This window comes from Cheilinus undulatus, linkage group 12 (assembly GCF_018320785.1).
Source record: "Cheilinus undulatus linkage group 12, ASM1832078v1, whole genome shotgun sequence".
Lineage (NCBI taxonomy): Eukaryota > Metazoa > Chordata > Actinopteri > Labriformes > Labridae > Cheilinus > Cheilinus undulatus.
In genome coordinates this window covers 23,245,985-23,273,821 of record NC_054876.1, presented here as the reverse complement: position 1 = coordinate 23,273,821, position 27,837 = coordinate 23,245,985, and the positions used below count along the sequence as shown (strand labels likewise).

The 27,837-nt window shown below is 39.4% G+C and overlaps 1 protein-coding gene across 4 annotated transcripts in view; it reads right to left on the bottom strand.

Annotated features, from left to right (window-relative positions):
* The window catches only part of crebrf (creb3 regulatory factor), a 57,091-nt gene extending 34,576 nt beyond the window's left edge, over nucleotides 1–22,515 (bottom strand). Inside the window, exons 1-5 of one of the 4 annotated variants that reach the window (XM_041801012.1) lie at nucleotides 22,378–22,488; nucleotides 16,626–16,688; nucleotides 14,930–14,990; nucleotides 5,342–5,602; nucleotides 4,659–4,699 (exon numbers count right to left, since the gene is read on the bottom strand). In XM_041801012.1, the coding sequence (XP_041656946.1) occupies nucleotides 4,659–4,673 (15 nt within the window). In that variant the 5' untranslated portion in view covers nucleotides 4,674–4,699; nucleotides 5,342–5,602; nucleotides 14,930–14,990; nucleotides 16,626–16,688; nucleotides 22,378–22,488. Of the gene's footprint in view, nucleotides 1–4,658; nucleotides 4,700–5,341; nucleotides 5,603–14,929; nucleotides 14,991–16,625; nucleotides 16,689–22,377 lie in introns of all 4 variants that reach the window. The other 3 variants (XM_041801014.1, XM_041801015.1, XM_041801013.1) reach the window with 3 other exon arrangements.
* Between the last annotated feature and the right edge of the window lie 5,322 nt (nucleotides 22,516–27,837).

The following is a 27,837-nucleotide window of genomic DNA, read 5'->3' as shown; positions in this document are numbered from 1 at the left end:
TCCATGTTTTATAAAGTCTGTGATTGTAGTTCTCAGCTGTAGTAAGCCATACAGCCCAAATCAATATCAGTGTTGGGTAGCATTACTTTTGAAACTAACTCATTAGATTACTGCGTTACATACTGAGAAAAGTAATTTGTTATGTCACTGTGTTACCTACTTCTAAAACTAACGCGTTAGAGTACTTTTGCATTACTAAATATTAAAACCCTTTAACCACTCGCTCCACTCGTTGGTTGTAAAAACGACAGATAACGACCGCATGTCTGCATTTAAATGTGCAGACTCTAATGCCTATGTACAGCCTCATTTACAGCCCATAATCTGTATCTCTGCAGCCTGAGAACACCGCTAACAGCCAGGAAAACCTTTACACCTCTTTAACGTGCTCACAATCTGACAACAAGCTGAGCAGAAGCAGACAGAATCACTCCAACGCTGTGCGTAATAACAGCGCATAATTGGAACAGCTGCACAGCTGATTCAATGAAAGCAAACGGAGCCTTTAAACTTACGTTTCACCGTGATGCTGTTCTTGTCCCTTTTGTCCAAAAATCCATCATGATGGGATACTTCCACTGTGGCCTGCTGTCCTCTCTGTCATTTCACTGGCCCAACAAGCTAACAATGCACGCGTAATGGCACAGAATGTTTACCTTCCGCTGGTATGGCGCTACGTGCTAACGTGACTACAGGAAGAGAGAAGGACAAACAGAGCAGATGCTTCAAGGAACTTTTTTCTTTCTCTCTCTTTCTCTCTCTTTTCGAAGCCACGGAAGAGAGTGGAAATGTAGGATTTTTCTTCCAGTAACAGATTACTTTTATGAAAATGTAACTAATAACGGGATTACTTGATTTGTAAAACTAACGCGTTACATTACTCGTTACGCCAAAAAAGTAATCTGAGTACTCTAACAGATTACTTTGTAATGTGTTACCCCCAACACTGATCTATATATATATATATATATATATATATATATATATATTTTTTTTTTTTTTTTTTTTTTTTTTTTTTAAACACCTGGTATCAACACATTCACTTCAAGTTTTTGAAAATAGTGTCTTTGCAGTCACATGATCCTGATGCTAAACGAATATCCATTGGAGGTCAGGAGGTGGGGACAGCCATTAGGAATGAATAGGAAGGTTTTCTGAAGCTCTAGATGGACCTGTGTGCTGCAGTTATCATCAGAAAAATTTTGACGTTCATTGAGTACATTTCCTACAATTAACTAAAAAGTGATTTTTCCACAGTTCAACTACCTTACCTAGTGTAAAAGCGATCAACACCACACTTTACTCAGTAAAGCAGATCTCAAAAGTCTTTGGGAGTCTTGTAGCGAGCTAAGAGGCTTGCTGAGCCTCTTTTCTAATTAATTTTTTAACTAATTTTTATATATTCTTTTAATTGAACCTGATATGCCATCAACCGATTAAACCTTGTGGGGTGAGCGACCAAGTAATGTGTCACTCACTAATGGGGCTTTTCCACTACGACTTTTGGCCACGCCAAGCCAAACCAAGCCAAGCTGATCTGCATTTCTATCACCAGTTTGGCTGCGCCATGCTGCGCTCAAATAGCCCTGTTTATGAGCAGGGCCAAAGCAGGCCAGCCCCACCTTCAAGCGCGCCGCACTGACGTCAGAGCGCTTCGCGGGGTCCAATTTCCTGGGGGGAATTTTCCCTTCTGCAACTGATAATCCCTCCATGATAAATTTTTACCCCACGGGGAGACGGGGAGATACGTTTTATCTCTGCCTCTGCTGCCCATAACTCTGTTACAGGGGTGTCAGCATTCACTGTATCACTTAAATATTTATGACACAAGACCAAAAGTCCAGACTTTTGTGCTCAAACTAAGGTCAGAGAGTTGTGCAGGGCTTCTCACATTGACGGGTGAGATCAGGAAGGACCAGGCGCAGATCCAGGAATACACCTTTTTCTGCCCCTACTAATAACAAAAGTTTGACCCTGTCCCCTTCTTAAAGACAAATGAATTCTAGACTTTTAAAAATAAAATGCTTGAGATGTTTGAAACATTTCGCCCATGACGGAGTCTGTCTTTGATTTATTCTGGCGCTAGTAAAGCACGCCGTTCTCACCGCCCAAACCAAAAATATGACTGTGTTCATTTTCTGCTCTTTAGAAACCAACAAACCAATAATAAGGAGACTGTCATTTAACTTAAATGCAAGAAAATCCTCCTTCTTTTGGTGATGAGCGCAAATTATTGTTTGTTTGCTGTTTGCGATTGTTATTTAGTGATGGATAGAGAGAGAGGGAGAGGGAGAGAGACAGAATGTGAAAAGAGCAGCTTTTAGCGCTGTCTGTCTACAGTTTAATTGGTGCTTTAACACGATGTAAAGTCATTCAGATTAGAGAGATCGAGGAGGGCGTGAAAAGCTGCATCATCAGCTCTAGATACACCCTCAAATGGGTAGCTCGGTTGTGGTGGAAAAGCAAATCCCCTGCTGTGCTGGGCTGCCGCGCCAAGCAATGGAAAAGCTCCATGATAAGTCTGTACAACAAAACAGCTCTTTTACATGAGTTACTGTAGCTAGCTCCTGTGTGAGTGCCAGTTTCCTTTCCTCCATCCTTTTTTGGTATTTAATCCACATTTAAAAAGCTAACCTGGAACCAAAAGAAGAACTATTTGGGAGATAAACGACCAGCTCTACTGAGGTGAGCCAAATGATCTGGATCTCTCGACAGAGATGGATTTCTCGTCACAACAAGAAAGGCTTTGTGGAAACAGACCATACACAAGTGTTGTGTAACACCATCCAGCATTCAGACAGAGGCTTCTTTAATTCATGCCGTTTCTCCATGAGTTTTTTTAGAACTAATTTTTGCATAAATAGTTCACAATTTTAGGACACAGATACAGACTAAGAATTAAGAATGTTTTTATTTGCACACCGGCCTTTTTGGTAGCAATTCTCTATGCAGAAATCACTTATAGCCCCCCAAGGGGAGTACTCCGCTGCTACGTGACATCTTCTGCATAGAGCCTATACATATTGAGCCAGGTTTAAAGGCTTTCAGTCGCCAAAACCTAGTTGTCATTCTATATACTGATATTTCTACACAACAGTCAAAATGTGTAACCTTGCAAAGCAGATGGATACGCTCATTTCCTTGTTTCTCACTGGCGAATCCATCTTGCAAAGCTCCCATCTGAACCGTTTGGGCCCGGTTAGAAAGTGACAGGACCAATAAGCAACGAGGGGCAGTATTTTCAGGCGCGGCAGAGTCGTGACGTAAACAAGCAGCAGCAAGAGCTGATGCAGTTATGGAGGAGGAGCTTAGCGTGGATGCTGCTAAAGCGCCAGTTTTATCAGAACTTCACAACATTTCTTCGTTAAAAGAAGAAAAAAGAACAGCAGTGAGTTGTTTTCTTTTCAAAAACAACAAAAGTAGAGTACTTACATGTCTATAGTCGCCATGTTTCACGTTATTCCTCAGTAGCTGCTCACATGCAGCTCGATAGCGGCTACGTCACGTGCTTTGTTGCTCTGATTGGCCCGTAGAGATGTGACAGACAGAACGTTCACCCAGTCACACTCTGAGTTTTTTTTCAAGGCCTCTGCCTTTTCTCAAACGTTTCCTATTGAAGCTTTCCCAAAGACATTATAAAGTTTCCACATACGTATGGCCTCACATATGTGACTGATGTCCATATATCCATAAATGTAGATGGACTATGCCTCATACTGTCCAAAGCAAGTAAGTGCACATTTTAATGGGTGGAAAAAAACTGATAAAAACTACTCCCAGCAATGAAGATGATACTTTTTCTGTTTCACCGTTCAGCGATGTGTAATATGTGTTAAGGGAATTACTGAGACACTTAGGTTGCACGTCAAGCAATACGTGACAAAGTCAGCCCGCCAGGATCGTACCATGTTTTGAAATATATTTTATGAGATAGATATAAAAACAGCTGAAAAAGCCCAGCCAGTCAAATGTTTTTATGTTAACCAACCTGTTTTTCAAAGTATAACACCTAACTTTTCACTCAAATATCAAAATATATTTCAAACTGCCAAAATGTTTCGACAGCATGTCATATCGACTGATAGATCTTTGTGTATTCTGTATCAAAATGATCAGTCTGTTAGCTAGTTAGCAGCTAATTCACCAAGCTAGCACAATGCCTTGCAGTCACTCACAAATATGCCACAACAGCTGAATTTTTTCACAAAGCACATCATGTACAAAAATATAACGGGGGGGAGGAGTTTCACAGGCATGTCAGAATTACTATAGGAATGAATGGACTTTATTTTTTCTTGCCTCTGTGACTATATGCAAGAAGAATGAGGGTTTATTCAAATAAACCTGCTCTGGAGATTAAGAGATGTTCATACATTTGCAATTCAGAGTATGTTTTCAAACCGAGTTAATACACGGACATGACTCAGCAATAGCTAATGTTAGAAAGAGAAAACAGGGCAGTGGAGAGCTGAAGTTCTAACACTTCAAAAAAATAAAAAGTATTGCTAATGAAGAATTTTCTCATCAATGAAGTTTGCTTCACTGGCTAATTTAAGCACTTTATATTAAAGGGGTAGCTAATCTCTACAGAGAGTAGTTTTATTGTATTTAATTTTGTTTGCCACTTTTTTTTCAAAGCGATGCAAGAAAATCAATACCTCACAAGTCTGCATGGGGAAGGAGTCAGGATGTGTTTCACCTAGTTTCGCACAGAAACAAGAGAGAGAACTGACATAAACAGATAAAGAAAAACTTGTCAGCTGAAAACTTAACTTTACCTGATGCTGAAGCTCTAAACTGTAGTTTCATATCATGCTAGCATGAAGCCAAACGGGTTCAGAACAGTTTAAGATAAAAGTTCAATTAGATCATTTAAGAAGATAAAGCTCAAGAAGATGGTCAATTTTCTGAGCTAGTATACTGTTATCATATGGATCCTACAGTAAGACAACAGTTATGGCCAAATAATTGTCTTTTTTATGGATTTAGTGTGAATATGCAAAACAAAGGGAGGAAAAGCTGCGCCTTTTAAAAAGAAGACACACTTCAGGAGGCCTGAGATGGTCCTCTCCTGAGGCTGATTGTGTAACGTTTCTATTAATTCAGCACCACAGAGAATTAAAAAAACCTGAATATGAAATAACGTTAGCACTCATCACTCTCTGTCATTCCTTCATATCTCCAGGAGGATTCAGAGTTCACATATTCATTACACAACTCTCTCACTGTAGTTTTCTCTAAGTTCAGGGCATTTTGGCTGATTGTAGTTAGCATTCAAAAGCCCAAATTAATCATGTGATCTTTTCAGATTCGTCCAGACGTGTACACTCTCACTTCTTACCTGAGGCATTGCCAGGCACAGCTCAGAGCTCCAGCGGAGGAACCTCTGGGCTTCCTGTCCGGTCCCAGTGGTGGTAGGTCGACTTACAGCACGATGACTTTCTGCTGAATGAAGACGATCACAGGGTGATGATGGATGCAGCCTTCAGGCAGGGGGGAGGAAGGGGAGAGGGGGAGGGGGGTTCAGTTGCTTGACGTGACCTGCTGTGGTCTGGTCTTGTGGTGTGTTGTGGTTTGGTGTGGTTCTCTGAACACTTAAGGTCTGTGGGAGAAACGCAGAGACCAAAAATAGAGTCAACACGGAGGAAACACAGAAAGAGCACAGCAGAAACACATACATTAATTGACCTGATGTGAAAAATACACCAGGGACTAAAATCAACCACTGCTGAACCACTGAATCACCAAAAATGTTCACAGATTTAATTTCTCACTCTTTCAAGCCTAAAGGTGCAATATGCAGCATTCTGGGTTTGTTGTTCTCGGCTCTGAATTCACACGGAAAGGGTGGCCCTTCCTTCAGCTTGTTTATGTTTTACTCAGAGTCTCAAAAAAGTTTCATACATGTTTTAACATGAACCCTCCCTGTTACCACATGGAAGAAGAGACAGTCCCATCCACTTAATATTGTACGAATTGACAAAACAGCAGAGTTTTGTTTCAAAAGCAAAAGTCAAGGAGAACCCCAACCAGAAAAAATGATCACAGACACATCCATATAAACAATGCATCCTGAGGGACGACCTGATATCAGGACTCACTTGCCTGTTTCTCAAGCAAACGACAGCCCATACTTCATTCTGTTGCATCATTTATTTTCTTCCTCATGCTGTCACACATATGTTTTTACAGGAAACCATGATTTACTATATGGCAAATACATGTTGTAGGGTACCAGTGAAATTGAAATGACAACTCAGTGTTAATGGATAAGGAAGCTGATTCTAAGAGTTGGCTGCTTTTTCAAGCAATGGGGGCCAACTTCTGTTTGAGAGATGGTTTCCTTTGTTTTCTTTGTTCTTGGTGAGCTGAGACAAAAAGTCAGGATCTCTAAAAGAGCAGCAACTGCCATCACTCCACACAAGACTCGATGAACAGAAATAAAACCGTTGTTTGTTTACGAGCAGAATACCACAGATCCATGCCGGCTGACTGGTGGTTGTTTAACACTAATATCGCCATCAGGTAAAATTCACCCAAGGCTGTTCTTTGATTATGTCTAACTTTGTAATGATGAAATCTAAAAGTCTGATAGTCACTGACTTTTCCCAAAGTTTATCAGTAGCACCTGGTGTTATAAAATATGTCTGCCTTACTCCAACTTTTATAAATGGCTATTTGTATCTTAAACAGCCATGCGGGTAAAACTTACCCACAGTAAACCCCTGATTTCCCCTCTGTTTTATTTCACACCAGCAGATAAATGATAGATATTGCAATAATTACACCTTGTCTTTATTGCTTAGTGAAGTAGAAGTCATAGCTCAACCTTTAACATGGATACCACATGCCAAAAATCCAGGGCCCAAATCAGGTATAAAATCCTGTTAATACATTATGTAAACAGGGTATGAGAGACTGGCACTTAAGTATAGTGTCTATTGGATATCTTTGCTGAAAGCAGCGTATTATATCTTTAAAAAAAGTTTAAAAACCTAATATTTTATCAATAAAACTCCTGATGATTGGAAGCAAGTTGTGATAACAACACTGACACTTAAATTAATCAGCCTGTTGACAAATCATTTTAGCTCCAGAGCAGCATCATTAATCATTTAAAAGCACATGTGTGACCTGACAGAGAGGGTATCTAAACCTTGTCTTTGTGTCAGATCTCTGCAGAATTTCCTTCTGTAAGTGTCTGACTGTTCATGAGTTCTAAGCTAACTATCTCTGTCCCTGTTTGGTATTTAGAAACTCAGCGTTTCCTCTGAAAAACAGCTAAGGCTGAAACGAACACTGATGGTGTTTTCACACATGCACTAAACTCCCAGGATTAGCTGCATATGAACACAAAGAGCCACATTTTCAACCAATCTCTATCTAGGACACCTCCAGCCAGCACGGGGTTAAATTTCAGCAAGAAGTGGAGCTGAGCCAATATGAAAGCAGAAGGAAATATTCATGAACATTCATAGCAGGTTGATGACATTTAAATCATTCCTTCTGAATGAACCAAAACAGTAAATTGTGGTATAGAGAGATTCAAAACTGGCTGTGAAGCTGAGGGGAGCTGCAGATTCAACAGATAATTCTCCCTAAATAAGAACAACATTTTAGTGGCTACCCCTGACCCCTTTTTTCATTTTTGAACTCTGTCAACTACTTCCTTGAGCAGGTGTTTGATCCATTTACTTTATCTCAGTTATAGAAGAATTCTTCTTTGGCCTTTTAGATGTATTATCTCTGTATAAATTAACTCAACATTCAGGCCCATGTTTGTCATATAAATAGCTGCTATATCTTTAAGGTGAGACATGATGGGAATCTGTGTCTGAGTGTTTCTAAAAAAGCCGAAGTGTTGTCTCCAGGCCTCTGTGTTTACTGATGTGTAGCTCTGCAGTCTGTCTCCATCTCTGGAGCTGGACCTAAAGTCAACACAACCCTGGGCCATACTAGCCTATCTTAATCTCTTCTGTTTTCCTCTTCTTTCCTTTGCTCTCACAGACTTTCAGGGGCCTGTATCATGACGCAGTGTAAACCAACAAACTGGGTTGAGCTGCCGGTGGTTGAGTTGAGTACTCTTTAATACATTCAGTCACTAAAATGACAGAGATTGAAACATTTTTAGAAATGAGAAATTCTGGTTACTTTTCAGAATTCAACAACACAGTTTACAACTTCATAATATGATTAGTCACCTCAAGGTAAAAAAGGAACCAAGGCTTCAAACTTGTATTTTTTTGTTCCAGTCTTGATTTGAAAATCTTTCAAAATTTTATAGAAATGCCAGCGCAGCGCTGTGATTGCCATCTGTGAGAAAGTTCTGATAAACTGCCTGCCAACAAAATTGCTTTGTGTTGGTGTAAATGTAGTCTTTTCAACATTTCTGGTAATGTCAGACGTTTTATAGTTGCACAGCTTCCGGACATATTGAAAAGCTGATTTATAGCACTTCACATCATCCCAATTTAAAGTCAGTGAGCTGGTATGACTGTGTGAGGCAACAACAGAAACTCATCTGATGTGCAAGCTGTGAAGAAGTTTGTGTTGCTTGTATTGTCAGGTGTTAGAGGACAAAAGACTAATATACAAATCCAACCCTACTAAAATCATCTTTAAGTCTCTTCTCAACACTCAGGCAAATGTTCAACCTAATTTTTCAGATTGGTTTATTTTGGGTTTTTTTGCCTTATTTGGAGAGGACAGGACAGCGGATGGAATAGGAAGCAAGGTAGAGCGATAAAGGATTTGAACCTGAGCTGCTGACTGGTTGTACTCCTTGTATGGAAGACTAGCTTCAATCCACTAAACAATCTACGCCCCAGTGAAACAAGTTTGAATTGAAAGTGTTTGCTCTGTACAGTAGTAGGGTTGGGTATCGCTTGTGTTTTTTCCTATACCAGTGCTAAATCAATACTCTTAAAATGGTACCGGTACCTCAACTATGCCTGAATCGCTACTTTTAGGAGGAAAAAAAAAACGATAATGGCTCCTGTCACTAAAACACTTTAATAATTTGCAAAAGCATTTATAATTTCAAAATCTACTTTTTACAAATTCATACAAATAATTAATAAAACATTTAACAACCCCAAATAATTTGTTCTTTCAACTAACAACTCCACCTCTTCGCTAAATCTCTGAATGACTTATTTTTATGTCCAACTAGAATTTGCAAATGTCAGTTGATAATTTTATGTATTTATTTTTTTAACACTACTTTGTTCTGCTTTATTGCACAAATGGAAAAATCAGGACCCCCCCCCACACACACCTGAAAGTCTAGATTTCCCCCCGCTCTAAAACGAGTCAACACATGTTACGTGCATCAGGTTAACATTTAGCTGCAAGGCAGAGAGGGCTGATGATGGGACAAAGGGCAACAGCGTAAAATGAAAGGGAAACAGGAATACTAAGCTTTGACCGAGGTAAAAGTTAGACAACTTTTTATTTCTCTCATCGATCTGATCAACAGCGGTGCCGCTGCTGCGTGCATCTCTGTCCGTCTTCAGACCAATCAAAATATTTCATACTGAGACCAACAAATACCAGAAACAAACATAGAAAGAATGAGAGGTAGCGCTTAAAGTTCCTGCATTGTCTGATCATTTATTTTCTATCTTTTCTGCCAAGATGAGCTCGCTAATTCAACGCAGAGTGCATCATAGTCTCCTTCATTAAAGTCCATCGCTCACTGTGCTCTCTCCCTCCGCTGTGAACATTTACAAATAATAATCCATCCAGATCATCAAAACTGATCTCATGTGACTAAAAACTACATGAGTGGTTACAAAGAAGTGAACACAGAAAGCGTTATCAAATACGTCCTTCTTTTGCTCAGACATGAGTTCAGCATGCCAGCACAGGCTTGTTTTAGGGAATTAGCAATCAGGGGTGCACAATATTATCTGCATGATATCGGTAGCAGCAGATAGTAGCTTAAAAAGTCTGCAGATTAAATGAACAGTCGATTTTAAAACCAGTATTTTGGCTATAAAAATCTGCCTACAGCTGAAAATACTGGCCCTACAAACAATCAAGTTAGTGGAGTTTTAGGCAGGACAAACAGATCTATACTTGCTGACGTCTTTATTCTTCATTATTCCATACACTTTAGTTATTTTATGTCAGGGTTATCAAATATGTGGCTCATGGGTCAACTGTGGCCCTTTTTCAATAAATTTAAGGTTGTTTCTATTTAACTGGTGAACATTTTATTCATTTACATAAACAGGGCACTCTTTTTTATGTTAAAATTAGTGGAAAGGTTAAAAAACAGAATTCCAAAATATTAAAACAGAATTTGGGAAAAAAATAAAACGGATTTCATAGGGCCCTAAAGAAGAGATTCACACACAGAGAAACAGGTGAGCTGTAGACAAAGAAATTTTCATATTTTATCAGTGCAACAAGTCCCTGAAATCGCACACAGATCCACAGATCTCTCTAACTCAAGTTAGACATTATGCTGTACCAGACCTTTGGTTTAATGTATTTTTTTCTGACTGGACCTTTTTGAATTTTAATTGTTTACCCCTGCTTTCAAGTGTGTTTTAAGGGCCTAAATTTGTTAATTTGTCCTTCCTCAAAATCTAAGTTTAGTGTTTTTAGGATTAAAGTTGTAACTCAACAATATTTAAATACCGTATTGGAATCAGTTAAAAGTAATTTGTAAATATCTGCAGATAGGATAGCGTAAAAAATCCAATATCGTGCATTCCTAACCACAACTGTTACTAAGGATGAGGGAAGCCACAGTTACCCTACTGGGATAAACATAACCACGAGCACCCATAACGGTCACCGTAAAGGGCAAAAAAACAAATACTGTGATTTAAGTTTCAGGCCATATGCAGCTCTACCTTACAGATGTTGTAGGTCTGACCATCATGCAGAAGCTGACACACTTTCCTGACATGCACCTCCTTTAAATATAACTACCAGCCCTGTGATTGGGGGTTAAATCAGGTGACTGTCTGAGCAATGTCCGCAAGTTTATTATGTGTCCTGTAGTGTCAGATAGATTGCTCCAGATTTGTCAAATCCACTTGCCGACATCTGGAAATATCCATGTCTGTGCCACAGCTGACTCGGTACCTGTTTATTCCACCTCCTCTTTCTTCTTCTTTGCAATACCTGCTGTACAATCAGCTGCTGCTCAACTCCAATTCCAACATGATATGCTTAGTTTCAGTTGCCATGGTTTCCTTTACACAAATAAGCAAGGAGTAGGCGGAGTGTTGTGGAGTGACGCGGACACACCAAGACAGAAGTAAGTAGTGCTCACACCAGTATAGTTCACTACAGCGTAGATCCGGTGCTAAAGTAAAAACCAGGCTTGAGAGTTTTGTAACCATTGGAGTGTAGTGTAAAATTATGGGCATCCATCCCAAAAGAAAGAGTAGAAGGACTCTGGCAGTGCTCTCGTTATGAGCAGATACATCAGTATTACAGGTTAAAACAGCCTGGAAGCTAATGTCTCCACCCCTACCAACAGTTAAAAGGACTTTGAAACATTTAGTTCATAGTGATATAATTCAAAAACAATTTTAAAATTAACTTGGAGCTTTCTCAGGGGTTCGAAGTGTGGATTGAAGAAAGGATGATCAGGTGATTTACAATGTCAGAAAAGGAAACTTCTTGTTGCATAGTCAGATTATTGGTGTATGGGAACAAATGAATGTCTGACAGCTGTTAAATGATTTCATGCTCTTTACAGCAGCCTTCAGTCTCCACAGAAGCTGCCAGAAGTTGTTGCAATAAGAAGTTTCTTTGAAATTTGTGGTGCAGAACAAACTCGGCCACTGTCATGTGCTCAGAAAGCACCGGCTTTTCTAAACTAAACTGAGTCCCAGTTCTGATTGACTAATTATTTGATTGAGTCTGTATACACAGCTTTTAAACTGATATCAATATCCTCTGCTAACAACTGCTTCTTTCTGCACCTAATACTGGCTCCAACACACTGTCAGATTTTGGTCCCTTTGTGCTTTTGCATTGCAAATAAATGAGAATCTGCATGATCCCTGCAGCGAACAGCTGACACACTAACCAATCCCACCCCTCTGAGGCCAGATTCAACATCACTTCCTCTCACTGGGTGCTGCCTGACTCAACTGAACTTCTCACCCCAGAGCTCTGTCCCTCTGCACACACTTTGCATGGAGACAGGAAGTGGCAGAAAACACACACACACTACAAAGCACAACAGTGACTGTAAAAGCAACACCTCCAACCCACCAAAGCCAGCACACAAGGCTGTGCACATTAATATGCACACACCATCACTCCTAATGACAACAGTATTTTTGGAAGTTCGGCCTCTGAGTGCGACACTGAGTTGTGATCATTATCTTATCTCAATGTGTGCTTCCTTTCAGGGCAGCTGTGTCTGGTTTCACTTGTAGCAGAGACACAATCAGTGAACATATGGCTCTAACACCACAGTACCCAGCAGCATTAATACAGACTCTGTGTTTTCACAGAGAAAGCAGCCTGTGTTCACACCCAGAGATCTCACAAACATGCAGAAAGGGAAACCTTGCCTCTGTTAAAAGCTGCACAGAATATTTTACAGTAGCAGAATTTAATATAATCCAACATGCTGCTCAGTAGCTGACACCAGCTGTGATGTAGAGCCGGATATTTATGACTGCCAACAACAGCCCCCAAAACACAAGAGATGAATTTCTCACTAAGGCTTTACTCAGACTGAAGACTTATTTATACTCCTGCTCCAAATCTATGCAGAGCTAAAACACATCCTTAGCTGATCTGAGCATTTATACTTGTGATAACAACAACAAAAACTACCGCAGTGGGGTTACAGTGTTGAGGTTTTAATGTTTGTTTGTTTGTTTGTTTATGGAGATGAAACTGAGTGGATGTTGCTGGCTGGGACCTATTAATGTTGGACAAGAAACGGTCTGAGAAAATATCAGCATTGTAGAAAACAAGCACACATAATACACTTTAAAACAATGTCGCTAACTGACACCATTACAGCCTTGAATCATGCCTATATTTAGAAATTCATTTTAGCTGATATCAATATAAATACTAACATATAAATGTAGGTCAGACCTAAAACTTCAGTCCTTAAAACACAACTTAAAGTAGAGCTGCACGATTTTTGCCAAAATAATAATAATTATTTTGATCGATAATTACATATTTTTCCTGTCAACTTCAGCTGAGAGATACAAGCAGCTCACAAAAAATAGGCAAGCCCTCTATTCTCAAGATTTCCTGTACGTGAGACGTGCTCTGAAAGCTCTGACTTGTTAACATACAAGCTGTGGTGCTGCTGAGCCGCACGTCTCATACACCCAGTCTGAAACAGGCTTAAATCAGGCTTAAGCAAACACTTCAGCTGGCTACTTGTCCATAAATGTGCAAGACAGGTTACAGCACTCCCTAAAGTATATGATTAGGCTCACCTAGTTTGAGGAGCACAAAATAATTCTGCTCAGAAATCATATTAAAATATACAAGTACACTTCAAACACCACCATCAATTTTACTCAGAAACATTGAGTTGAACTAACTCTGTTTTTTGTAACCTGTTCTAAATACTTATTATAAACAAGTTGCTTGTACTTCTTGGCCATAACAGCTAAAGGGCTCAGTTTACTTTAGTTAACTTGGTTTAAACAAATAAAAAGGGGGTAAAATAGAGTTGTGTTAACTTAAAAATTCAAAACAGCTATTTCAACTCTATTTTTATGAGCTGATAGTACAGTTAGGCTACTTAGTTATAAGTGAACAGTACTCAAGCAATTTAAGTATTTTTGTTACTACTAAATTATTTAAGTTATGACAAATCTGTTAAGTTTTCCCAGAAAGCCTTTGGGCACTAAACCTTGATGCACTCTGTTCGCTGCCACTGCCAGGAACCTCTTGAAAAAGAGATTTTTAATCTCACTGAGGTTATCTCCAGGTTAAATAACAGTTAAATTAAAAAAATTAAATAAAATGCACCACGAGTGAAGTTGCTGCCTCAATTAGAGAGGTCCTGCCTATGGGGGGGGGGCAATGTTAATGTTATTAATGGCAGTGAATGTTGGATGGCATACTGACATTAATGAATTAAGGTGAAATGACAACTTAAAAAAAAAAACACTTCTTCAGTGAGTACTGTTTGACAATTTAAGGTGAGCAGTTAATGGTGTTATTTTGAGTGCTATGAACTTAAAATATTAAGTACTGCACACTCAAAGTAGATGATTTAACCAAAGTCCTGCAAACTTAAATTAACATTTGAATCTCAGTTTTGAGCACTTAAAACAATTGATTTTAAACTAGAAGTGAATACTTAAATGGTTCATTTAGAACAAGCACTGCACGCTAAAAATAGACAAGTTTTTAACCTACAAAAATCAAGTGTAGTTTACTTGTTATTTTTGAGGCAACGAGTTTCCATATTTTTGTAAGTAAGCTCAAATAATTTTATTTTACAGTGTATGATGATCATCAGCTATTAAGATTTTTACTGATGCAGTCAGCTCAAACAGCCCATCACACCTATTACAGCAGCATGAGCCATTTCTTCAGCAGTATCATGTGTGAAGTACACGCTGGATTACATGGAGGTTTTTACAGAGAAATATCATTTGAGCTATCAGAAAAAGGGAGGGGGAATCTTCAGTTAAAGAAGCCAGCTAAACCAACAGAAGAAAAGTGATGGTGAACAGTTGTTTTTCCTCAAAGGTAAAAGAATTGTTGCAAAAAAAAACAATCATGACATCAGTTCTATTAATGTAAGAAGCAGCTCAGCTAGCAGCCTTTACTCCTGACATCCTCTTTCAGCTGAAAAGTGTTTAAGAAGCACTTTAAACCCCATTTAGTACTTTGACTGTTTTTAAATACTCAGTCTGTTTATAGAGGCAAAAAGAGACCACAGGACATAATTCAGAGAAACTGTTACCAGAATTGTGGCTTTCGGCCACTCCGGCCTTCGGTCTTATTTCCTTTCACCTTTCTGCCACCTAACAAACAGAAAAAACCTGATGAAGACAGAACCTGCTCAATTTTTTTTGCAGCATCATGTTTACATCCTGAAAGGGTATCAGACATTTAAGTTGAGTGAAAGAAGTGTTGGCTGTTTGCCCGCTGTGTCCAGAAACCCTCCCCTCACTGTCAATAATGTCATTTACTTTTATGTAATGTTGCTGCTGTGGCTTCACCCCTCACAACTGCTGAATATCACATGTTGGATATAAAAGTCTTCAATGATCTTCACTGCTTCTTGCCGACCAATTTTGATATGAGGGTCACAATGCAAGCTCTAAACCACTGCAGTTTCCTGTGTTGATGTTCACACTTAGGGTTGTTTACCATGAGCTCAAACAGACACACTCTTCTGTCTCTGTAAGAAACAGGCATCAGCTGGGGTTGCATTACAATTGTTTTGCCTTGCATATGATGATAGATTGATGTATTAGCCAAGCTAATTCTAATTCTAATTCTCAAGCTTTAGAAAGGACACTGAACAACTTTGTAAATCATCAGTTTTCTTGCTGATTAATGCGCATTAATGAAGTGAAAACAACAAAACTGTTCACATTATAACTCAATTGGGCTACAAGTAGATTACAAACTAACTGAGCATCTGATCAACCGTACAGTATTTTGCAGACAAAGAATACATTTATTAAAACTGAGAGCAAATATAAGCAGGATGCCTGAATGCACAGCTTTAAAAAGACGTTTGTAGAAACTTCTACTTCCATTAATTTTAAAACTTCACAAACAAACAGGTCTAGGAAAAAATATCCATGAATATTAATATTTTCAAAACCCACCACTTTACTTTACATTTCCTCCTCTTCCTGTTAGTTTATGTCTGGATAAAAAGCTGGGTTTAGCTGTGACAGCGCGGTGCTCAGCTCAAAGCTCCACTATCATGCAAACAGCTCACATTCGCTGTCTCACAACATTGGACAGCTTCCAAGTAGGCCACGCAGCGGTGTCTTATTTGGAAAGAGTTACCTACTGATAGCAGTCAGTCCCTGATGCCCTCAGAGATAACAAGCTGGAGATGCAGAACTGTTTATTAACTGTGATCCCAGCAAATTGTGGAAGATCACTTTGCCAATTCCTGCATGTAGTCCATGTGTGCACATACAGTCAATGTAGAAGCAAACAAACAGAATTCAGTTGCTGACAGGCAACTGTGGGCAAAGTCTGATACTTCCAAAGACACAGTCAAATGAATGTTAGAGAACAAGGCCCTGAGTGGACTGAATGTCATTCTGATTATATTAGCGTATATATTTTGCATTTGCCATATATCTAAAAAATGGACCTCTGGTCCATCAGCAGACTTTACATATACAGAGAATTACAGATGAGACAACATTTTTCACAAAATAGAAGTATTGATAAAGAGACCGGCCTACTCCATCAACAACATGCCTTACAATAACAAATTCTTTGTTCAGTTCACTGAGCTGCCTGTGTGCCAAAGTACTGCATTCTTCAGACAACAAGTTCATAGCCGACTCATGGAAAACAGGGTTACATTCAGCTGTATGTCAAAAATACAAACAATTTCATAAAATATATGTATGCGGTCAAATAGGGTTGGGTGGCATGGCCTAAAATCAATATCACAGCCCTACCAGTATTATAAAGGTTCGTATGATCTATTCCAGGGGTCGTTGGATAAGAACCTGGACCTGGACCTACAATCATTAGAAAGACAAAGAGAGTAGACAAAAAGACGAGTGAGCTGAGACAAAGAGTCTAGGGCCCTATGGTTTCCGCGTTGGTGGAATTGCAGACAGAATCGCGGAATTGGCCAATAAAAACAGAATCTACCATTTAACGTGGATATCGCAAAAATTTTAATGAATTTGACTGAAATGCTGTGTTTTTTTATTAAGAGGAATGTATATCTGAGGATTATGTTCCAGGGGGACACTAAAGCGTGGCACAACTTGTGCTTCATGAAACAAACACTCACCCCGCCCCCTTCTAAACAATAACAGCATGTCAAAGCAGCTTCAGAAAAAACACTGGAAAACATTAGCTCAACGCGGGGCAGTACGGGACGACATAATGTTGAACCTTCAAGAAAACCCATCCGTACAACGAGTTATTTTACCTCACCACACCTGAAAGTCACAGAGAGACTCTGCACTCTGAGGCACAGACACATCTCTCACCTAGTCACCCCTCGAGGGCTTCAAACCTGAGTCAGACAGACTCGGACAGACTCGAAGTCCAAGAGTCTAAATGATGCGCAATTCGAGTATCAATTAGCTTAATAATTCCCCCTGTAGATATTGTGGTTCCCTTTGGTTGCTTAATGAGTCAACACGTCTGCATTAATGTGGTCTAAAATGAAGCAGACAGACAGACAACAAGGATGGAGGGAGATGAGGAGAGAAAAGTTACAGTCAGGAGTAAAACAATGCAGCATCAAACTGCATGCACTGTTACACACTGATAGTAAAGAAAAGTTTAGGTAACAGGTTTACTTTTAACCATTTAACTTTAACGTGACCCTCTTACTAAGTTACCATCACTGTCTGTTTGAGAGAACAGAAGGATTTCTTCATTTACATTAGAAACATCAGTTAGGATGTGATTATACATGTGGATGTGTCTTATGTTGGAAATATCTGACGGTTACACTGGTTATAGTTGTTCTATGTCAGGGTTATCAAAACTGTGGCTCATGGGCCAACTGTGGCCCTTTTAAATAAATTTAAGGTTGTTTCTATTTAATTGATGAACATTTTATTCATTTACATAAACAGGGTACTCTTTTATGGTAAAATTAGTGGAAAGGTCAAAAAAGGAATTCCAAAATATTAATATGGAATTTGGCAAAAAATAAAACAGATTTCATAGGGCGCAGAGATTCACAGACGCAGAACTGGCTGAGCTGTAGACAAATTTTCATATTTTATCAGCGCAACAAGTCCTTGAAGTTGCACCCAGATCCACAGATCCCACTAACTCAAGTTAGACATTATGATGTTTCAGACCTTTGGTTTAATATATTTTCTCTGACTGGACCTCTTTGAATTTTAATTGATTACCCCTGATCTATGCATTCACGAGATAGCAGACTGGAATCTAATACTGAATGCAAAATATCAGTAAATTTACTTTATTTGCCAGAGATCATGTTTATATGAGAAAGACACATATATCTGGCAAGAAAATTCTGGCATCACTTCACAAACTCTGACCCACAGCTCTCCCAAGCACATCAAAGCAGCTGCATTACACCAATTAACACCCTGTAACTCACACAGAGCTATACAGTGCCACATAATGTTACGTGTGCTACAAGAAAACGGGTCTGTTATTTTACGTTATATACAAGTATCAGCATAATTCCCCATTATCCTCCGCTTCACAGACAGAGCGCTCAGCCTCTACACTACCTTCTGCTAAAAGGGCCATTCATAAAATCATGCATATTTCCATCACTGATATTGTAGAAATAGTTGTACTGTAGGACCAATGCACATCTTCATTGAACACACAGGTCCCATATGAGACAGACAGACAGCAGTGTATGGAAAGAGAGATAAGGAGGAGTCAGTTACAACAATGAAGCATCACCCTGCATAAACTGTTATGTATTGTGAGAGTGAAAACAAGGTTAGGTAACAGATTTACTTTTTTACCATTAAGTCTCCATCACTCTGTGTTAAAAAGAATAGAGGGATTTCTTCATTTATATTATAACCATCAGTCAGGCCCCAGAGTAATTATACATAATGGATATACTCACAGTCTTACAACTTTTGATGAATGTTCTAAAATGTTGGAAATATTATGCTGTTACCCTGAGTATCATGAGTTTACATCAGGGGCGTCCAAACTATGGCTCGCAGGTCAACTGCAGCCAGTCAATTAATTACATAACTTCAATATATTAACTGAATTTAAGGTTATTTCTATTTAATTAGTGGGAATTTTATTCATTGACATATACAGGACATTCTCTCCAATGGTAAATTAGTGTAAAGGTAAAAAATAAATTGGAAAAAAATAAAATAGATTTCACAGGGCCCTAATATACAGCTGTATTACAAAGTTAAAAGGAATAATGTCTTTAAGTGAAACTCTAGGTGCTACAACACCTCCTCTCCCCACAAAACAAGACTGTGATGGCATACTGAACTCGTGTAGCATGAAGTCACAGAAAATGTTTTTAAAAGTCTCTCTGTGTTCACATCTTAATAACTGCAACGGTACTTTTAAGTTTCTTTTCTCTCCTGCTGAGGTGTGTCACACTGCTACTGACAGCACATTCTCTGATGTTGGCCGTGGACTTTTATTGTGAAAAACCTGTAGAAAACATTATGCTTTCTGACACAACATCACCAACCTTCAAGGTGCATGGGGGATGCATAAATATCACTGTTTAACTTAGTTTTAGCAGACTACAATGTCTACAGCTGCTTCCCCAATCTGTTGAACGCCCCAGCCTGTCTATGCCCATCGTCATCAGCTTAAAATGAGCGAGTCATCACACACCTAAAAATTTGTTTTTAATTGTTATAAAACGTTTCAGTGCTGGGCCACTGTCAAACCAAGTCACTCTATTGCCGCTTACTGCTTACGTTAAATGCCCGATGGATCGACAGAGACACTTTACAAAGTGAGCACACTTGCTGTATGTTGCTGTACAGCATGTTGCATGCTGTATGTTGCTGTATAAATATTAATCTTAAGAACACATTTTACCTCATTGTTGTGATTCATGTTAATTATTCTGACACAAAACAGGCAACATTTGCTACCAGGCAGCTTTTAAGTGGGTTTTAAGAGGGTCTGTCTTAGCTGATTTTTGTCATACATCACTCTGCTATGCTAACAGTGGCATTTGTTATGCCTCTTGTGTGCACTAAGCCACAGTGCATACATTAAAACCAGTAATGACAATGTAACAAAAATCCACACTCTCAAAACTCTATCAACGATGGCACTGACAAATTTACCACCCACCACTACTGTTTGACATTTTTTGTCTCATAAAATGCCAAAATTATGCAGCTTAGATCCATGATTAATCCTGTTTCACCTTATTTCAAAGGTAGGCATGAATCATCAAATACAAGAGTATTCTTCCCTACACATGACTAGTTCTGGTTAAAACCACTCTTAAACCAAACACTGCAACGCCAGGAGGATTACTGTAAAAATAGGCTCCAAATCTTTGGGCAACCCCATCCAGGGAAGCAGAGCTTTATTCACTTATCCCAAAGAGGTGTAAAAGATAATAGCAAAATTTGCTGCCGAGCATCACACCTACTTACGAAACTGATTTGTACATAAAACTAATAAAGAAAGTATATCAACACACAATCTAAATTTGTAATAGCAGAACTTACTTATTCACGTAACACTGATTACATTTGTGAGCAAGCACGTGTTTATTTTTTTTTATCTAATCTTCACTTTTACTATGCAATAGTTAACTGGTTTGTCGTAATATCAGAATTTTAAACTTCCATATGATGCAAGCAAAATCAAGTTATATCAGCACCTGTTTTTGATACAACAGCAACAAAAAATACAAGCCACTGGCATCAAAATTGAGTGATTTCTTGTTTAGAGTATTGAAAGCTGCAGACAACTCTTGCAGAGGGTCTATACTGTATAGAATGTTGCCAGCGGCTTTGTATTGTGATTGGTTTCAGTTTTTATGGATTTATTTCATTGCTATGCACCTATCTTAAAAAATATCAGGCCTTTTCTTAAAGATTGAGTACTTGGTAATAGGTGACCATCTCCAGACAGCAGTCAGAAACTGCAGCTGCAGATACAGGCACAGGGGACTATGCAGTATCCCAAACCATATTAAACAACGTCAATGCCAGAAATCCAGTAAGGGCAAGCTCAAAGGGAACCAACTATAGCACAGAATAAATAAAAAATGTTTGATTATTTTCGTCTAATATTCGGAGTAAGACATTGATTATGACATCTCTGCATCCCTTGGTGATGGATCTGCTCGCTTCAGAGGCACAGCTGAACAGTATGACAGTCTACATCTCAGCCTCCCTCTCACTCTCTATCACACAGGTATAGATTATAGATGACCTATTTTACACGCAAATAACACTATACATGTCACCAGTTTCTCCACAGTGTCTGTTCCCATCACAGATGCTCAGCAAAGCAAAACAGAGGCTCAATCTAACAGTCGGTGCCAACACCCACGTAATCCATGTTCGCTATTGATCAAACCAGGAAGACAGCCCGCCTCCAGGCGGACGTCATTGGCTGCCACGGCTGTCAATCGCCAGGGCTGCTTCATAATAAACAGCCCGTTTCAATCTAGGTTGAAGCAGAAGATAAACAAGTTGAAGGCCTACATGTCCGTGGCCTAGATATCTATATTTAAAAATTATTTAAAGTGAAATGCACTGGCTCACACGCAAAAAGGGGAACAACACAGCATATACGTCAATCCATATTTTTTTAGTATTTGTACCGCGAGAGAAACACAAAAGCACACAATGTTCACCTAACAAAGTCAGTAACTAACTGACAAGTTAAAGCAGGTAGTTACGGTGAATATAATCCTCTACCGGAACGAATAAAGATATTTCTTCGGTGAGCATGTAAGTCTGTTATATACCCACAGCACATGGAAATTTCTAGCTCCGTCGAGCTTTGCTCTCAGCAGCAGTGGATGTTTTGTGTTGGGGGGCGTGTACCAACACAGAGCCGTGGCAGGATAAAGTCAATCGTTGGCCATTTCGCAGGTGAAATATGGCCTTTATACAAAAAAAACACAATTCAATGATTGTCTTCACTCCGTTTTCCAATTTCCGTGACACATAAAATAGCGGTAAGACTTACAGTACTACCACGATAGTTTAAAAGTAGCATACAAGCCAATCTTCTTACATAAGTGCATTTTTAACCACCTTGACCCCGAGTTAGGCATGAAACCTCACTTCTGATGAGACACAGCATAAAAAGGTGCCAAGGTGATACTAGTGAAATCAGTTATATTGAATGTATTTCAAGCTAAGTGGTATTTCACAGCGACTGATAATTGTACCTTCAAGCGTAAAGCAAGCGGAAAATTCAGCACGGAAACACTTCCTGCAAGACCTACATATACTGCAATGCACAATAAACAACAAGTTGCAGGTGTATTTGGTCAAACACAGTGATTTTAACGAGGACCTAACGAGTCTTGCTTCCTATTTGCCCGCAGCTCACTGTCAGTATGGCCTCCGTCCGTCCGCCCCCTTCCTCATCCCAGCTGAAGCCCGATACACAACAACAGCCGACCTCCCGTTAGCTTCAAAGCTAATCCTCCACCGCGGTTATACCGAGACACTGCTCAGCAAAGTTAGCACAAAACCAACAGATGACGATGCTACTCACTTTTAGGACGCCCACGCTGAAGTACTGTTTCTTGTAGGACCTCGTGTGTGTCCTCCTATTGTAGATAATAAGGCCCCCTTTTCAATGGAGTCCACACGCTGTTACAGCTCTCTCGGGTTTGTTTTGTTTTTCTTCTTCCTGACGGGTTCCTGGAAAGCGCGTGACTGCCCGACCACGTGGTAAACTGCTGAACCAATAGGAGAAGAGAGGGAGACGGGGTGAAAACACTTGTGCAATATTTCATTTTTCTCAATATAATGAAATATTGCTGTGTAGAATAATAGCTAAAAACAGTAAACAAAAAAGAAACCTTTACCAATCCAGGGCCTTTTATAACCTTTAACTCATACTAAAGGCAATGGCGTTTCAAAAGTTTTTTAAAGTCCAATTTTTTAATTATGTTGTAATAATAGGGTATTTTGCTCGAAACAGACAGTTAAATGTAATTGTTTTCCTGTAATTGAGTAGCTTTTGTGTATTACGTTTAATACTTATTATTTACATCAAGTATATTTTGGAGGGAGTACTTCGTTAGCTAACTTTAATACTACATCCAGTATTGTGTACATTTTTTCATAGTCTGTTAAACACATAAAAACTATACTTGCTAAAAGGGACATCCAAGATTTAAACTAGGAGGGATGGGCCTGATTTTTTGCTTACACAACCACATGGCGATCAGTGGCACAAACATGAATTCCACATTACATCTGTTGCAATTACTTTATGATGAAGGTGTACCTTCATTTACACAAGCTGGGTAGAGATTCACAACCTCTAGTATATTTTGTACTGCACATGAAAAAAAATGTCAAATTTTGCTTTTCAATCCCAGCCCTGCAGGTATCAAAAATGAGTGCTCAGTTCTCTGAATAAACTTTTTAGAGTTAAAACCATTGACTACCTTTGCTTGAGTACAATACTCATGCACTATTTCCACTCCTGAATATTGCAGTTGTAAGAAGCACAAAAATGCAAACATTATCATCATTTATTATGAACATTTACCATTATTCAGACATGAGAGCGAAACATGCCAAAAAGTTTAAAATGTTCGATTTGTAACTGTTTTTTGTTTATGTAAAAGTAAAAATTACTCCTTTTCAAATAACTTTTATTGGTGAAATAATTAAATGCGGGATAGAGGTTCCAGGCAGCCCCCACCCCCATTTCAATGGAAATAGAAAGAGAAACCATGACATGGACATATGAATTGTTATTATCTAGCGTGTCGAAAGGGAAAGGACAGATGTTAAATCAATAGCAGATGATAAAGTGCAATAATCACTTTTTGGTAAGAGATTTTTGGCTTGTCAAATATATACTTTTAATTCTCTTTCAGTTTCATTATTACTCGGTGGACTAAAATATTCACTTATTGGGCCAAAAGCAGGTGATCACAGGCCACCACAACACACAGGAGGGAGAACTTTTGGGGAAAATCTATCTATCTATCTATCTATCTATCTATCTATCTATCTATCTATCTATCTATCTATCTATCTATCTATCTATCTATCTATCTATCTATCTATCATATGTGTCTGTGTGTTTATGTGTGTGTGAGAGAGAGTTGTGGTGAACGGGAGAGCTTCTGGTGAAATGAAAGTTCCAGTGAATTCCCTGCATCTATATTACTTAGAGCATTTATGAGAACATCTGCAGATGATTTTGCTTCCCACCCAAACATTGATATTCATGAGTCAAAATGAAGAAACTGTGTCAAAGAGTAACCATTGAGGACTTTTAACATGAAATGAAGTTTGCATCTTGTGTATGCACTGGGTAGCATCATCAGTGACATGACCTGTTATCATCTGAGGTTTCAGGTCTTTCCTTATCAGAAGGCAATCACCAAGGCGAACCATCCGGGGTTGTTCGAATGGGGTTAACCCAGAATTTGCCCATGGATCTGCTCTCTTGATCCAAAGACATCTTGTGGCTTTCTATGTGTCTTCTGTTGCTTTTCTGATGGCTCTGTGATGCCCGACCATGTAAATGCCCTTCAGAGTGAATGTCCTGGAAAATCTCAACACCCCACATTCACAGGTCCAAACCAGGCCTGACAGCTGTGCTTTAGGCATGTCTTCACCAGCTCCCTCTTCTTGGCTCGCTTCCTCTCATTGGCCTTGTCCATGCGCTCTTCCCAGGGTACAGTTAAGTCCCACATAATCATTTGCTTGGTGAACTCAGTAACAACAATCATGTCTGATGTGATGGTACTATCTGGGCTGGGAGTTTCAGCTGCTTGCTGAGGTCACCTCCCACGCACCAGTCACTGGCAGTGGTGAGAAGACCAGCCTTCAGACCTGGCTGAGGACATAGCTTGTCATCAGCTCTCAAAAAGGCAATCCTCTTGAACTGGTGGTGGCCTTTGTTGTTGCTGACGGCTGTGGCTACAGTTTCAGCTATTGCCTTGAGGACCTGGTTAGCACCAGCAACAGAGAACATCTCCCAGGGCTTTTGGGGAACTGCTGAAGAGATGTTCCAGGGAGCCTCTTACAGAGTGGTCCAGGCATTTCACTCTTGCCCCAGACATAGAGGTTTGCTGGACTGGATAAGATGTCATATAAAGTCTGGACCAAGATCCTTGTGCGACGCTAGTCTGCTCACCAGATGTTTTGCTGCAGAAGACTGTCCAATATTGTCCATGCTCCTTGCTGTCCTAGTCCCACCATCCTACTGGACAAGACTTTCTCCAGACCTGCTTGAACTTCCTCTTTGAAAAGTACTTGCCAATCCTTGCTCAGGACTTTCTCCACGCTGGTTGCTGAGAAGTTGCGGATTCAGCTACCTCCAAGGACCTGGCTGCAATCCACCTCCAGCCTGTTCAAACCTGAATGCCTGCTGTCCCCACCTTTGGATCTCTGGATTCTCTGTACTGCAGAGCTTCCCTAGGCCATGACATCATGAACTCTTCAGTGAGGCCACTAACTTGGAGCTGTAAGGTGTTGGTAGTGCCAGACAGAGCAGCACTGCACAGGCTGCAAGTAACTGCTGATTCTCCTGCGATGGGTACTGAGTATATCAGCAGGGGCCACAAGATTCAGGGTAGTACAGCATGCTGGTATATCCAGGCCTTAAACCACCAAGGCAAACCTGACTTGTCTACCAGAAGTCCCAAGCTCTTAACTGGTCTGTCTGATGGATGCAGTGTCTTTGGGGCTGCAGTCAAAAGTCTTCACTAGGCTCTTGACTGGCTGCTCCATACTGGATCGGATGGTGGTTCTGACATTTGAGAACCAGAACTTGTCCATCACTCTACCTTTCTTCAGGACCAGAGACCTGGACTTTGTTGGCTTAAAACTCATCCTTGTCCAGAAGATGAGTTTCTCGAGGCCTTGAAGAATCCACCTGCTGCCTCTGATTCCAGGCATTATAATACTCGATCTACTGACTGCACAATGCAGCAGGTCCCGAGGGTTTACGCTGAATTTGGGAAATCTGCTGTTAACTGTTATGCTCCTTAAATGTGGAACAATTTACAGGAAACTCTCAAGACTGGCATTTTAGTTTCTCTTGGGCAATTTAAGGAAATGCTCTCAAATCATTTCACTACAGTAAGTGATTGTTTTAACTGAGCATCATTCATCTTTTTGTTTGTTTTTGTGTCTTTTTGTATCTGGACATCACTGTAAATGAGGGAAACCTCAATGATTTTTGAGACTTAAATAAAGGTTAAATGAAATGAAATGACTGATATTGTGATAATGGTCAGATCGTCCATTAAAAGCTCTTACAGTCCTACAGTCATTATTAATGTCTAGAACCGCTGTAGGTGTCAGAGGAAGTTATACACTGCTAGCTGCAGAAATAGGCTTTTTTTCTCATTACTATAGTAGCACTTTTGTGTATTGATTCTATATTGAGTAGTTTTTTGTACCTTTACATGAAGTTATGTTGAGTTTATGCTAATTTATGTTCAGTGTTTTATTTGCTACATATCACATGGCATCCTTTACTAAGTAGAAAAATGGAGTTTAGAATCAACAGGCCCTCTGATTAGCTGAAGTATACCACCTAATATACAGACATATAGTTGGAAAACAACACACATGCTAAAACAAGGACACAAACAAGCCATACATAAAGATGGACCCAGTCAAATGCACCATTAAAGCTAAAGTATACCTGCAGAACAGTAAATGAACCCTGTTAACAAACAGAAAACACCTGCTTGTCTTAAGGTGAAAGTCAGCAGCAGTTATGACATGGAGAAGGAACCTGACATCAAACCAGCACAAGCAAACAGGGAGTAATTCTACTGGACTGTGGACCATGATTTTGATCTACGCTAACTTACTGGAAAGGACAAACCCTAAAATGTGAAGCTCTGACAGGCTGCTTAATGGTTCAGTGGTGAATGATTCTGCCTGAAAATGAAAGGGTTAAGGGATCAAACTCAGGCTGAGGGACTTCTTCTGGAGCTCAGATGATTCAGCTATTTCCTATTGCTTGGTGGACCATAACTGTTAAAATCAAACGAGCAAATGTGGCTCCAGCAATACAACCCTCTGGTTCTAGGTTTCCAGACCATTCAATTCTTAAGTGTTTGATTTTTAGGGCATTTTGTCCTCATATGCCTATAGCTATAAAATCAACCCTAAAAATCAAAATTGAAACAGTTTTATCTGGAATGACTTACATTTAACCCATTCTTACAGAACTCCACCTGTCAGCCATCATTAGTAAATTTGATGCATAAAAACATCTCATACTCATCATTCAACTCCTAATGAAATCAGCATTTTTTGTGTCAACTTTTCACTTCAGGCCCTTGGAGAGCGCAATATTCCCTACCTAAAATTTATTAGAGAAAATTATTTTCTGCACATATAAAATAAAAAGTATTTACCCTCATGGATGTTGTACACTTTTATTGATTTTTAAAATCAATATGGATCAATATAATTTGCCCTTTTTTGACACATTTTTATTACAAAAACTTTTAAATGTCAAAGTGAAAACAAATTTCTAGAAAGTAATGTTAATTAAACAACAATATGTAATGTGAAATAAGGGACTGCATTAATATTCACCCCTTTAAAGTGACCAACCTAATTCAACAGAGATCCAGCCAGTTGGTGCTAGTAGTCAGACAATTAGTGAAATGAGAATTACCTGAGCGCAGTGAATGTGTCTTAAGAGGTTGTAGTATAAAGACACCTGTGTCTGGAAGGTCCAGTCACCGGTTAATCAGTATTCCTGGCTACCATTGCACCATGAAGACAAATGAACACTCCAAGGAACTCTGAGAGAAGATGAAGGAACAGTATAAGTCAGGGGATGTTGTTTGGTGGACACCAAACACTTAACATCACTACAAACATCCCCACTGCGAAGCACGGTGGTGGCAGCATAAAACTGTGGGGGTGCATCTCAGCAGCCAGCCCTGGAAAGCTTGTAAAGGGTAAAATGAATGCGACAGAATATAGGAAAATCCTGAAGGACAATCTTATT